The sequence below is a fragment of the Talpa europaea genome (assembly GCF_964194135.1).
Source record: "Talpa europaea genome assembly, chromosome: 1".
Lineage (NCBI taxonomy): Eukaryota > Metazoa > Chordata > Mammalia > Eulipotyphla > Talpidae > Talpa > Talpa europaea.
In genome coordinates, this window is record NC_140073.1 from 126,869,254 (window position 1) to 126,884,284 (window position 15,031).

General features: G+C 36.7%; 1 protein-coding gene across 1 annotated transcript in view; it reads right to left on the bottom strand.

The window, feature by feature from the left end:
• DNAH7 (dynein axonemal heavy chain 7) overlaps positions 1–15,031 on the bottom strand; it is a gene marked incomplete at both ends in the record, with an annotated part of 235,690 nt that overhangs the window by 160,683 nt on the left and 59,976 nt on the right. The window contains 2 exons of the mRNA XM_084248143.1: positions 10,576–10,762; positions 13,675–14,360. Of these exons, the coding sequence (XP_084104269.1) occupies positions 10,576–10,762; positions 13,675–14,360 (873 nt within the window). The remainder of the gene's footprint in view (positions 1–10,575; positions 10,763–13,674; positions 14,361–15,031) is intronic.

A 15,031-nucleotide genomic window follows, 5' to 3' on the forward strand; every position in this document is an offset into this window, starting at 1 on the left:
TATTTGCTGAGGGCCTGATACATACCAAACATTTTTCCTAGTGTTCACATGACAAGAAACAAAACAGGGCCTCTCTGGTGGCGCAAGGGGTTAAGACACAACCTGTGAAGCTGTCTGCAGCCACTGCAGCTTGAGTTCGGTTCCCCGGCCAGCCAGGGAGCTACCCACATGGTGCAGCAGACCTCTGACTTGCCCCGCTGCTCCCATCAGCAGTGTATTTCAGTCCATCTGCCTGTTCTGCTCCCCACTCTGTCTCCAGTGAATCCTCTCAACCCCTGCATTTCTGGCCTGTACCCCAACTCTTGTATGCATAAATAAATCTTAAAAAAGATCCTAGTCTCCATGGGGAGACAGAGAATAGCAAACATAAAAATTAATGAATCATAAAGTGGGCCTCCCCTGGAGGCACAGGTGGTTGAGCGCAGCACTGTGAAGCTGTCTGCAGCCTCTGCAGCACCAGGTCTATCCAGGCCAGCCAGGGAGAAACCCACATGGAGTGGCAGACCTCTCCTGTCTCACCTGCTGCTCCCCTCAGCAGTGTATTTCGTCAGTCTGCCTCTTCTGTTCCCTGCTCTGTCTCTGGTGAATCCTCTCACTCTCCCACGCATCTGGCCTGTACCCTGGTTCTTGTATGCATGAATAAATAAATCTTAAAAAAGTAATAAATCATAAAGTACAAAAGTGATGGAAACTACAAATAAGAAAAAAATGAGATAGGGAGTGCCAGGAAAGACAAAAAGGCAGGCTTCAATTTTTGAACAGGGTGTTCAATGTGAGCTTCTTTACAAAGGTAAAATTTGAAGAGACTTTAAGGCAAAAAGGCATTAGTTCTATAGATATGTAGACGTACAGCATGTCAGTATGAGGGTCCTGTCAATGTAAAAAATCTAGGGCAAATTGTGTGTTTTGCACATGGAATAAAAAAAAGAAGGGGGAAAGGTAGTAAATATGGTTGGAATAGAGTAAGTAAGGTGAAAAATTACAAGGATAGAGAGATAAAAGGGTAGAGTGAGCAGATCAATTACTCCCCATTCAATGAAACGACCAATATAAAGCATTTCTCCCTTGGGCATTAAAATATTTCAACTAGCAAAACCAAAAGTTGGGGAACAAAACTTGTGAATAGCATATTGTATGAACTTGTGAGAAGAGTCACTCTCACTTTCATGCCTTAATTCCTAGACTCTTGCACGCTATGAGAGAATCCAATAAACCATAATATTTGGAGCTGGTTGAGAACTCTGAGAACTACCTTGCACTCACAAACTATTGTCTTCCTGCTGACACAGCAACTAAGGCTTCAATATGAGCCATTCCACTTTTTATAAGGTCAATGCTCCAATTAGGACCCACAAATCCTTTGAGTTTCAGTCAATTGCCTCATTTCCCTTGTAATGTGAGTTTCTTAACAGAGCAGTGTTGTATGGAAACTGTGACAATAAGCAAGTCATTCAGTAAATCAACAAATGACAGTGTTGGCAGAGCTTGGAATGAGAACCGAAAAAATCCATCTGGTGCAGACAAATCACTGTCCCCTTCTAGGTTGAAAGCAATCCAATGTAGTTACTTCCCTCTAAATGTCTGCCTGGTTCTGTTAGGTATGAAACTGTATCAGAAGAATTAAGTTTTTTCTGTTGTCAACTTGGGTATTCAAAGGTGTTGGTAAAAAGTAGTCCATGATGACAAACACTTCCATTCATAATTCCCACCCTGAATTTTTGTTTGTACCTAGAGTGATCATATATTCCAGTTTTATGAGAATTCTGATTTATGTTTGCCTCCTGGGTTATTAATTGTTTTAACTCTCAAAAGCAACCCAGTTTGGACAATATATAATTGCTATAACTCTCAAAAGTTCCCTAGACTGAACAATACATTACATGACCATTCTATTTAAAGTTCCCTGTGCTATAGATATGCTGGTGACATTCACAAAAATAGATCAACTTGTCAACTATATAATCAAGTGCTTCCTTTTTGCAATGCTCTCTTTTATTAAACACTTACATGGGGCACAGATATACTGACATTCTAGTCTATTCTGGACATTTTATACCTCTATCCTAGACTTCCATGTTAGTCTTCAGTATTTTTTCTTCCAAGTCCTTGATTATGCAGCCAACCTGTTTGCTACTGACCATAATGAATGTAGATTCACACATCTAACCATCTCTCTTCCAAATCCCAAATGAGTGCACCTCATCTAATATAAATTCATTCCCAAAAATGTTGTGGCTATGGGGTCTGGGAAATATTACTTTCGGTATTTCTAAAAAAAAATAACTCCTAAGTTTTGGGCCTGAGAAATAGGAGAATGGTGTTTATCTTTGCTGACATGGAATTAGATAACAAGAGGAAAAAGTTTAGGGAGAAATTCAAGATGCCTTTGTCTGCCTAGTATGGGCTACAAAAAAACAATTTGTGTAGGTCACAAGCCAAGTTTGGGAATGACAGCAGTATATACAAAGGAAGATTATGCTCTTCTTTTCACTTCTGCATGGTGGGCAATTAATTGGCCCCACTCCTGAATTTTAAGTAGGGTGCTCAAGTGAGTCGCTAGGAAATTTTTCAAAGTTCTCTGTAAAGAGAGGGGGCTAGTATCTTCCCAAACTGGAAATCTGCACTGGCACAGGGGATGCCAACCTATTCAGTGCAATCAGAGCAGGAAAAGGACCCTGAGAGAAGAAAATGGGGTGACCAGCTGACAGGGGGCAAGGACCAAGTACTCAAGGTTACTAACGGGTATAGAATATGTATCCCAACTTTCTGAGACCCCAGATGAAATTAAAGGCTACAGGGTTGTGAAATACCACTAGGGGTAAAAGACACACACACGAGAGGAATGTGGCAAAAGTCATCACCAGCACATCAGTATGAAAATGGAGCAAATATTGCAGATGATGGCCAAACATGGGGGAGATGCTCAAAATAGTCACTCAATGATAAGAACTTGTTGGGGTCCTCATCTGTCCACACACAGTTAATTTGTGAGCTTCATCTGTTACAACTGGTCCAAAAGCTAGAATAACAGTAAAGATAGTGCCTGGACAGCACCAACAGGAGGCTGTGCATCTTATGAACACTAGCAGAAAAAAACAGTCAATTTTAGCTGCATCAGTTATATCTGAAAATGCTCTTTCATTCTCACCGTCTTTCTCTCTCTCCCTCTTTTCTTTCTCTCCATCTTTCCCTCCTTCCCTCCCACACTTCATCTTTTCCCTGTCTCAGAAGTGATGAGCACAGGAAGAAGGATATAACGCAGAAGAGCAGTCCCCACAATTACCATTCCTGGAACCCACGTTGGGAGAAAGAGTGCTCTGAACAGAGCATGAGGCTGAGATTTTGAAAGAGGTACAGTTCAGTCTTCATGGGCAAAACTACCTTAATAAGCAAAAGTGACTGAAAAATTCTGGAATTAAACTGAAAGGGCAACAAGGAAGCCTCTCCTATTGAGAAGGGGTTTTGGCCAAGCATCGTGGGTAGCAGGTATCAAAACAAATTATTTCATGCTTATAGGTCAAGGAACCAAGATACCTCAATCAAGCCAGTCATGTTAACAGTATCATTTACATTCTACCTTTAACATTGGAGCCTCTTCTCTTGTCATAGTAGGAACCCCTAAGATCAAATTAATTGGTGCCAATTAATCCAGTGGCCTTTGCTACACTGGCCATTTCATTAGACTTCCTGAGAGAATATGCATTTATATTTATGTTGAAAGCTTTGAAGAGCGTGGACAAAAACTGTCGTGAAAACGAACTTATTGAAATAAAGAAAATGTGAGGCCAGCTGAGGAAGACAATCAAGTCTTACAGCAAAAGTAAATGAACTGTCACCTAAAGAAAATTGCTTATTCCAGAATAAGCATAAGTAAGGTTTTATGTTTGCTTTTAATTTTTATTGTAAAGTTTTACAGAATTGAAAATATGCTTCATTTGTATACTAGTCCCAGCATAACCATGCTTTTCTACTTATAAATTAATATAATTTATAATTTATATTTTCTACTTATAAATTAGTTTCTGAATTATCTATAAAATTTCCTTAGCAATATGGAGGCTTAAAGACTATTATGATCTAATTTCAAAAAAAGAAATCTTTTAAAAATTGCATTTACTAGTAGATACTAAAAAACATCTTTTACTTTTGGAGAAACAAGAAAGTTCTACTTCATCCCTTTCCATATAAAACGTATATGTGTTGCAAAGGCTTGTCCTACTGTAAGCAAACAATATGTAAAAGACTAAATTTACAAAATAAATTAGAAATGATTAAATGTTACTTATCAATAGATTCTTTAAATATGAAATTCCAGTAAGATTAATTTTTTATAATAAATTTTATTTTTATTTTCCCCATACAATTTCAACCCCCCCATTTTGACCCCAATCCCTCCCCTCCCTCCACCCACCCCCCCAAAAGTGTCTCTGGTTCATAGATTTTTGTTGATTTTGATTTTCACTTTCTTATAGTTATTCATTTTCCTGGTCCCTTATTTAAGTTTTCTAGATTCCTGCTATGAGTGAGACCATCCGGTATTTCTCTTTTTCTTTCTGGCTTATTTCGCTGAGCATGATCCCTTCCAGCGCCATCCATGTTGCTGCAAATTGCATGTGTTTATCTTTTTTGAATGCTGAGTAATACTCCATGGTATATATGTACCACATCTTCTTGATCCAGTCATCTATTTTTGGGCATTTGGGCTGTTTCCAAAGCTTAGCTATTGTAAATAGTGCTGCTATAAACATAGGGGTGCAGGTGTTCTTTGGAATGGATGTTTCTGTGTCCTTTGGGTAAATACCTAGGAGTGGAATTGCTGGATCCTATGGAAGCTCTATGTTTAGTAGGTCCAGAAATCTCCACACAGCTCTCCATAGTGGTTGGACCAGTTTGCACTCCCACCAGCAGTGCAGAAGAGTTCCTTTTTCTCCACACCCTCACCAACATTTGTTGTTGCTAGTTTTTTTAATATGTGCCATTCTCACTGGTGTGAGATGGTATCTCATGGTAGTTTTGATTTGCATTTCCCTGATTACAAGTGATGATGAACATTTTTTCATATGTCTGATGGCCATTTGCATTTCCTCTTCAGAGAAGTTTCTTTTTAGCTCTTCTGCCCATTTTTTGACTGGATTATTTTCTTTGTTGTTGTTGAGTCTCATCAGTTCTAAGCAGATTTTTGTGATCAATCCTTTATCATTAGTGTTGTGTGCAAAAATGTTCTCCCAGCTGGTGGGGTTTCTCTTTGTTTTTGTTATTGTCTCTTTTGCTGTGCAGAAGCTCTTTAATTTGATGTAGTCCCAGCTGTTTATCTTTGCCTTCACTATCACTGCTTTGGGTGATGTGTCTGTAAAGATGTCTTTGATGTGCAAATCACGTAGTGTTTCGCCTGTATTTCCTTCTATGTATTTTATGGTTTCAGGTTTTATGTCTAGTTCTTTAATCCATTTTGAGTTGGTTTTTGTGTATGTTGTGAGGTAGTAGTCAAGCTTCATTCTTTTGCATGTAGCGGCCCAGTTTTCCCAGCACCATTTATTGAACAGACTTTCTTTGCTCCAATGCATATTCTTTGCTCCTTTGTCAAATATTAGTTGACCATAAATCTGTGGGTTTATTTCTGGATTTTCTATTCGATTCCATTGGTCTGTGTGTCTGTTCTTGTTCCAATACCATGCAGTTTTGATGATTATGGCTTTGTAGTATAGTTTGAAGTCTGGGAGTGTGATGCCTCCATTCCCTTCTTTTTTTTTTTTTCAGGAGAGCTTTGGCTATTTGGGGTTTTTGGTGATTCCATATGAATTTCATCAATAATTGTTCTATTTCTTTGAAGAATGACATTGAAATTTTTATTGGAATAGCATTGAATCAGTATATTGCTTTTGGTAGGATGGCCATTTTAATGTTTATTCTTCCAATCCATGAGCAGGGGATGTCTTTCCATTTCTTTGTATCTTCTTCTATTTCTTTTAACAGTGTTTTATAGTTTTCTTTGTAAAGGTCCTTTACCTCTTTTGTTAGATTTATTCCCAAGTATTTGATTTTTTTTGTTTCGATAATAAAGGGGATGTTTTTTTTCATTTCTTCTTCTTCAGATTTATTGTTAGTGTATAGGAAGGCTTCTGACTTTTGCATGTTGATTTTGTATCCTGCCACTTTGCTGAACTGATTGATGAGTTCAATTAGTTTTTCTATGGAGTTTTTGGGGTTCTCTATGTATATTATCATATCATCTGCAAATAGTGATAGTTTGACTTCTTCTTTTCCTATTTGGATTCCTTGGATGTCTTTCTCTTGTCTTATTGCTCTGGCTAGGACTTCCAGTATTATATTGAAAAGCAGTGGTGAGAGTGGACATCCTTGTCTTGTTCCAGATCTTAATGGAAATGCTTTCAGCTTTTCACCATTGAGAATGATACTGGCTGTTGGCTTGTCGTATATGGCCTTTATGATGTTGAGGTATGTTCCTTGTATCCCAAGAATTTCAAGGGCTTTTATCATGAATGGGTGTTGTACTTTGTTGAAAGCTTTCTTGGCATCTATTGATATTATCATATGGTTTTTATATTTCTTTTTGTTGATGTGTTGGATAATGTTGATTGATTTTCGGATGTTGAACCATCCTTGTGTCCCTGGAATGAATCCTACTTGGTCGTGGTGAATTACCTTATGGATACACTGTTGGATTCTGATAGCTAAAATTTTATTGAGGATTTTTGCATCAGTGTTCATTAGGGAGATTGGCCTATAGTTTTCTTTTTTTGTGTTGTCCTTGTTCGGTTTTGGTATTAGTGTAATGTTGGCTTCATAGAACGTGTTAGGTATTATACCTTCCTTCTCAATTTTTTGGAAGAGTTTGTGAAAGATAGGCACCAATTCGTCTCTGAATGTTTGGTAGAATTCATTTGTAAATCCATCAGGTCCTGGGCTTTTGTTTTTGGGGAGGTTTTTGATTACCATTTCAATTTCGCTGATTGTAATTGGTCTGTTTAGGTGTTCTATTTCTTCTTTATCTAGCTTTGGGTGATTGTAGAGTTTTAGGAATTTGTCCATCTCCTCTAGATTGTTGAACTTGTTTCCATATAACTGTTCATAGTAGTTACTGATTATTCTTTTGATTTCTGCTGTCTCCGTTGTGATTTCTCCTCTTTCATTGATGATCCTGTTTAATTGTGCTTTCTCCATTTTTTCCTTTGTGAGCCTGGCTAGGGGTTTGTCTATTTTAGTTATTTTTTCGAAGAACCAGCTCTTGGTTTCATTGATCTTTTGGATTGTTTTTTTAGTTTCGATTTCATTTATTTCTGCTTTGGTTTTTATTATTTCTTTTCTTCTACTGGTTTTGGGGTTTTTTTGTTGTTCTTTTTCTAGATCTTTGAGCTTCGAGATTAGGTTGTTTCTTTGAGTTCTTTGTTTCTTGATGTGAGCATTTATTGCTATATATTTTCCTCTTATTACTGCTTTTGCTGCATCCCATACATTTAGGATATTGGTGTCCTCCTTGTCATTCAATTCAAAGAATTTTTTAATTTCTTCTTTTATCTCCTCATTAGTCCAGTGGACTTCCAGTAGTGTGGGTTTCAATCTCCAATCTCCACGAGGTAGGAGAGTACCTTGCCTTCTTTTTATGGTTTATTTCTAGCTTGATGCCTTCATGGTCAGAAAAGATGGTTGGTATGATTTCAATCTTGGGGTATCTGTTGATGTTTGTCTTGTGCCCCAGTATATGATCAATCCTAGAGAATGATCCGTGTGCGCTTGAGAAAAATGTATACTCAGATTTTTTTGGCTTTAGTGTTCTATATATGTCTGTTAAGCCCAAGCACTCTAGATCCTTATTTAGAGCTTTAGTGTCTTTACTTATTTTTTGTCTTGTTGATCTATCCATTGTTGATAGTGGTGTGTTGAAGTCTCCCACTACGTATGTGTTTTCTCTGATGTCTGTTTTCAGAGATGCCAATAGCTGTCTGATATATTTTGGTGCTCCTTCGTTTGGTGAATATATGTTACTGAGTGTTATTTCTTCTTGAAGTATTGTCCCCTTGATCATAATGTAATGACCACTGGGGTCTCTTTTTATCTTTTTAAGTTTGAAATCTGTTTTATCTGATATGAGTATAGCTGTTCCTGCATTCTTTTTTGGTCCATTTGCTTGTAGAATTGTTTTCCATCCTTTAACTTTGAGTCTATTTTTATCTTTTGCAGCTAAATGTGTTTCCTGGAGACAGCAAAAGGTTGGGTTTTGTTTCTTAATCCAGCCTGCAACTCTGTGTCTTTTATTGAAGAGTTTAGTCCATTTACATTTAGAGTTAGTATTGATATGTTAGCATCTGTATTTGCCATTGTGTTTGTCTTTCCTTTGATTTTATTTATTTATTCTTTTAATAACTTTCTTTGGCCTTCTTTTGTTGTTATTCATCCCTCTGAGGTTCTGGCTTTAGGACTCCTTGTAGTATTTTTTGGAGTGGGGGTTTAGTTGTAATAAAATTCCAGAGTTTCTGTTTGTCTGTGAAGGTCCTTATTCTTTCTTCAAAGAGGAAGGAGAGCTTTGCGGGATAGAGTATTCTTGGTTGGCATCTGTTTTCTTGGAGTCTGTTGACTATGTCCCTCCACTCTCTCCTTGCCCATAGTGTTTCTTCAGAGAAGTCTGATGTCAGTCTGATTGGTTTCCCTTTGAATGTTATCTGTTTCTTCCCTCTTGTTAGTTTCATTATTTTTTCCTTGTCTTGGATTCTTGGGAGCTTTACTATTATGTGTCTTGCTGTATTTTTCCTTTCGTCATGGAAGTTTGATGTTCTTCTTGCTTCTTGTATATCAATTTTCAGCTCCTTCTTCGCGTTTGGGAAGTTCTCTTCAATTATATCCATGAATATTTTCTCTGTTCCTACATCTCTCTCCTCTCCTTCTGGGATTCCTATAACTCTTATATTTCCTTTCCTCATGGAGTCAGATAGTTCCCGAAGTCTTTCTTCGGTCTTTTTCCTTCGTACTTCTCCTTCCTCTTCTGTTTTAGTTCTTTTTATTTCTGTGTCTTCAAGAGTACTTATTCGTTCTTCCATTTCATCTATTCTGCTTTCATTGCTTTTCCCAGAGTTCTTTAGCATCTCCATTAATTCTTTGATCTCCTGCATTTCTTTTACTTCCCTCTTTAGGGACTCAATTTCATTCTTCTGGTCATTAATTATTTTCCCCTTATCATTGTTTTCCTTTATGACTTCTGTCAGTTTTTTAATCACAGCAATTTTATATTCTCTATCTGGAAGGCTCAGAAGTTCTTCCAAGTTACTGTCGTTGCAATCTGGTAGATGGTTTTCTTTTTGCGGTGTGCTTTTTTGCTGAGGAGTTGCTGGGTTGCATGTGGTTTTTCTACTCCCTACTGCCTGTTTTCTAATTTGCCATATTCCTTGTGACACTGTGTTGCTGGTACTGGCCGGCATCTTGGGCGACCTTCCCAGCTCACCACTGGCTCCTCTGGGGAACTTCTGCTGGATTCACAAGTCTCCAGCAAAGAAAGGTCCCTGCTGCAAAATGGCGATGCGGGAACGCGCTCCCCTGCATGCCCGGTCTGCCCCAGGGTGGGTGCTGCGCCTCTCTGGGCTGGAACTGCAGGCTAGAAGGCGCCCGGCATGGGCAAGCCTCCCAGCTTACCTCTGTCTCCTTGGTGAGCCTTCTGCTGGGTTCCAGTAAGATTAATTTTATTAAAGTTTGGCTTATACATATCTGTTTTTAAGTGTTATTACATAAAGTGAAGTAAATTTGTTAAGTAACTAAACCCATGTCCTTCTTTCTATTTTCCTATTAAATTATATAGATAGTACTGGTACAATTTTATCAGTACTTAGGATTATAGTAACAACTTTTGTAATTTAGTTAACAAAAATATGTATATTTCTATTTTATAGTAAGAAAAATTTAAGCTAATCCTTTTCCTGTCTTACCAATCTGTATTTGATCAAAATACTAGGAGTTACATATATTCATTTAATAATAACTGAAATTCCTTTTAATTTTAATTTCCAATGACACATAAACCATACTTTGTAGACAATAAACATATTTTGAACTGAACAAAAATCACATTTTTTTTAGTTACTGAAATTCCCTCCTTCAATTGTAATTTCTCTGCAGTATTTGTATACTTATTGATTGATTACATTTTATTTGTATTTTCTGGGCTCTTTGGATCTATTTATCTTTGCAAGTCATTTTTTTTAGGTCCTCACAAAGAAACTTTTTAAATGAGTGGCTGGTGTGTTGACATGCTTCCCCTGCAGCTTGTAACAAAGGGACCATAGAAAAGTTGGGGACAGTGCACACCCTGGGCAGTGTCCCATCACTACAGCATCTGCTGGGAACCACTAACAGAACCAAGTGCCATTCAGTAAAGCAAATTCAACTTGGACCTCAAGGAGAAACCAAGCAAATTACCTATTTTGTTTTTGATGTTTCTTCTTCTTGGGATTCTAAAATAATACTTGCAAAAGGAATGTAGGTGTGAAAAAGGTGTGCATTTGGATTGTTTTGAAAATAAACATCATGTCACTTCCACAAATAATCACACTTTGGAAGATTTTTACCTACTTGTATGACACTTTTCATTACATCTCTCCATGTTTTATCCACAGTTGTAAATCGTCTACCTTCCTCAGGCATTTGAGACATAATGTCCGGGGAACTGAAAATGGGTTCCAAATACAGCCATGTGGCTTGGACCTTGAGCCATTCATCCAGAATCTCTTGAAGAAGCAGGAGCTTGCCCTCCCATTCTCTGAGAAGCAAAAATAGTGGTTCTTATTAACAGCAAACCAGGCAATGTTTCAGAAGTAAAAACTCAAAACCCTGTCAAGACTGTCAATCTTGCATACAATGTTGTTATTCCAATTCCCATTCACCTACCATTACTCAAAGATAAGTCACTAGATTTATTCTACAAAATGTTTTAAAATTGTATCAACTTTAATTTTCACACATATTCATGTGAAGATATACCTATCAACAAATGTGCTTGTTTCTGCACATATCATAACTAAACTTTTCTGCAATCAACTCCAAGGATAGAGAATAGAAATTGAAAAATGAAATTTTGGAAATAATGATTGTATTCTCCAGGAAGGGCACTCTCAACTTCTTAGGGAAGATAGTTTCATCCAGGACTCACTTCTTTTAGCATTCTTCATTAATTCAGATTGGGCCCATAATGATTTTATTTATAGACTAAAATATTTCTATTCATAAGATAAAAACAGCATTTAAAGAAAATTTTATATAATTCTACATATATTACTGTAGCATTCATGAGGTGGAAATATATGTGAATTTATAATAAGTTATCAGTTCATTTCTAAATATGGAAAATAAAAATAAGACCTAATTTCCTCAGGAATAATTATAATTACACCATAAACAATTTTACAAGCATAGATCGAGAGTCTTATGTATTTGCTCTGTCTCCTAATAGCCTAAATGAAACAGGGTTTATTATAATATCTATTTACCAATGGGAAGACTAAGATTTATAGAGGAAAGTACCAGGTTCAAGTTCACCCAGTTAATAAATGATAGCACCAAGATTAGAAATCAGACAATTATAACCATGATGTTGTAGAGATAGCCATCAAGAAAAATGATTGGTCAATGGTAAAAGAATTTAGACACAGGATAGCTTCATGTATATATTAACAAATTATGAATCATTTGTAAGTGGTGACTTGTATGAGTAGATAGTTAAAACCCAGAAATTTAATTAGGAGTTCTAAAAGTCACCAGGCATTTTCAAATGTCTTTCTAAAATTCTTCATGTTTATCAGTGAATTATCTTAACCTTTTTTCATAAGAAGAAATGAATGCCTCTGGTTTTCTGTTTCTCTTCCTTTCTTCTCTGTCTAATCCTTGATTGATGCAAAAAATTTCTCATTAGCTAATCATGCCATGTATAGTCACTAAAAATAGAATCTACACATACTACTTTCAAAGTTGTTTTAAAAATTACAAACAGAGGGCCTCCCTGGTGGCACAGGTGGTTGAGTGCAGTGCTGTGAAGCTGTCCACAGCCTCTGCAGTGCCAGTTCGATCCCAGCCGGCCTCAAAGCAACCCACATGGTGAGCAGACCTCTCCTGTCTCACTTGCTGCTCCTCTCAGCAGTGTATTTCATCAGTCTGCTTGTTCTGCATCCCGCTCTGTCTCTGGTGAATCCTCTCACCCTCCCGCACATCTGGCCTGTACCCCGGTTCTTGTATAAATAAATCTTAAAAAAAAAGAAAAATTAAAAAAAAATTACAAACAGAGCCTCCCTGTTTAAGGAGGTTAATGCTTAGTATGATCACCACTATGTTCTGAGTTCGATCCCCAGAAAAGGAGTTAACCTACATATGGCACAGCAGACCTCTCTATCATCATGTCCACTGCTCCCCTCAGTGGTGTATTTCAGTTAATCCATCTGTTCTGCTCTCCACTCTGTCTCTGGTGACTCCTTTCACCCCCCCACACCTCTGACATACACGCTAATTCTTCGTGCAAAAAAAAAAAAATCACTCCATAAGCACACTGGAGAAAACTGGGCAGGAAGCAGAGAAGCCAGACAGAGATAGAGTTAATGCCAGAGCAGGTTCATGTTTACAAAGGTATGGCAATAATGAAAGGCAGATACTGCCAAACAGTGAGCTTTGCCTTGCCATCAAATTCACACAGAAATGTGCGTTTATTCTTTTTAAAGGTAAAATATAAACTTAATAGAAATTTGAAAACTGAAGAACCTGACAGAAGATAAGGGCTTACTATAACCAGTTATATCAGACTAGAATCACCATTTCATTCTTTTATATTTATATAGTCATCCTTCATGCATATGAGTGAAATTATAATAGACTTTCAGTGATCATCAAAAACTAATTAGTGTATTTGGAAAATTACATTATATTCAGCTTATAGTTTAAAAATTCTATAGACTATGTTTGAAGAATCAAAATTATTTTCAAAAGTCAAATCTATACAATTAATGTGTAGGCAATAAAAATGAATATGGGCTTCCTCTACTGCCTGAAAGTAGAGTATGTTTATGCATCCTTTAGTAAGCCAAAATGGTGTAAAGTGAAGCAATTACTATTAATGTCGAAAATGTTGAGGCTTTGTAGATCCAAAACCTAACATATTAAAATATACCAAACACTTCAAACCTAAAGTAACACTATCATTTAGTAAAAGCAAGATTGATGTGATCAATACACAGAGTGTATGACGTAGTTTGAGGAAAAGGAGCTTAGTGATCCACCTCTGTTACTTGGCGTCCATCCTGCCTCTATAACAGCTCTTAGCAAAACAAAGTATAAATGCTGTTTTTGCTTTTTGCCTTTTGTTACAAAAGTGAAAATTCTCTTTAAATTTTGTTTAGTATTCCAAAACAGGCACTAAAGCATGTCTTTTGTAAAAGTGAAGTGGCATAATGCAAATTTTGAAAAGCAGGGTTTATCTGTATCTGGAGTCTTATTGTCCAAACCTTTGTTATGAATGCAGATGAAAGCAAAAGGATGGGAACTCATCCAAAAGCAATGAAAGTTACTAACTCTTACAATGAACTATTTAAAATACTAAATGTGAAATGCAGAATCAGTTTTTTAAAAACTGTATATTACATAGAAGTGATGATTTTGGTAACAAGCATTTTCATATAAATATTTCTTTACCTCATTTGTTTTTCATAAGGTTTAATGAATGGAGATCCTCGCATAGTTTGTGTCTTAATAATGTGGTCATCCAACAGCATCTGGATTTCATCAACTGATGACAAAATATATGTCCCAGATTCTCTATAGGACAGAATGACAAATTCCATTGCAGTCCACTCATTAATCATCTTCTCCAGGGCCTTTTCAAGAGAATATTCTTTGCTAGCAGATTCACCTATACCTTCAAGTCTATCTAAATATGGTTCCAGATCCATGTCTAAAAAAGAGAAGACAGTGGTGTCATCTGTAGGCTGCAGGGGGAAACCAACAATGCTGGACATGGCCTCCCAGTGCCTGGGGCGCAAACCAGGATTACAGAGCACTTGAATGAGAGGAATGTGGTGCTTGAACTCTTCCACCTTTGCCTTTACTTTCCTTGTCATTGACAAGGCATTTGGAGAATCATGGAAGGTTTTCTCCAGCTTATACAGTCCTCTCCAGTAATTTCCAGTGTCTGTTTCCACTTGATCTGGATTCACCTTGTGGTACGGTCCTTCTGTCCATGCTCTGTATTTGCCACTAAATTCAACAGCAGTTTCATAGAGACGGAGATAAGGGTTCAAGTTATCTTGGACTTTTTTACGTTGAGGATATATTGATGGCAGCCAACCAAAAGCTTCCTCTTCAGCATTAAACTGCTCAATCTGTAAGTACAGGTATTAAATTAGCCATTTTAATTTTCATTTAATCTACACAGCATTGTTTAGGAACCATAAAAAATTAAAAGAAAATATTGTAGCTAAAAATACCATCTACAACATCCAGATGAAGAGACAAACAATACTTATGTGGAAAGTTAAATAGAATTTGTTCAATAATAAGCAATAGAAGAAATGTCTTAATATTAATAGTATACAAAAATTCTCTCACTCAGAGGCATGAGAGCTTGCTAAAAATAGTATAGTCACAGATGCTCCTGTAGAGAAATGCAACCAAATCAGACTCCTAAAGATAAGTAGGATAAAAAGCAGCAAACGAAGGATTAATTAATTCCCTCTAGTGTGGTAGTAAAATATGTAAGGATGTGAGTTGTTTAAAGGGAAAACCTATAGAATAGAAAAATGTGAAAAAAGTTGTCATCAGTTTTAAAAAAAAAAACTGTTTATTTCCCTTGTGTGTTACTTATTTGTGATTATTACAAACTATTTAATTACCTGATATTAAAATCTGTCAGTGTAAAAAAAAGGGTTGCACATTATAAAATGGTCTATTTTCATAGTTCCCCTTTTTATAAAAAACACAGTAATTTCAAACATGTGATAAATAGTATGACTTTTCCTCCTCCAGTTTCTTTTAATAAACAAGATGATTTCTG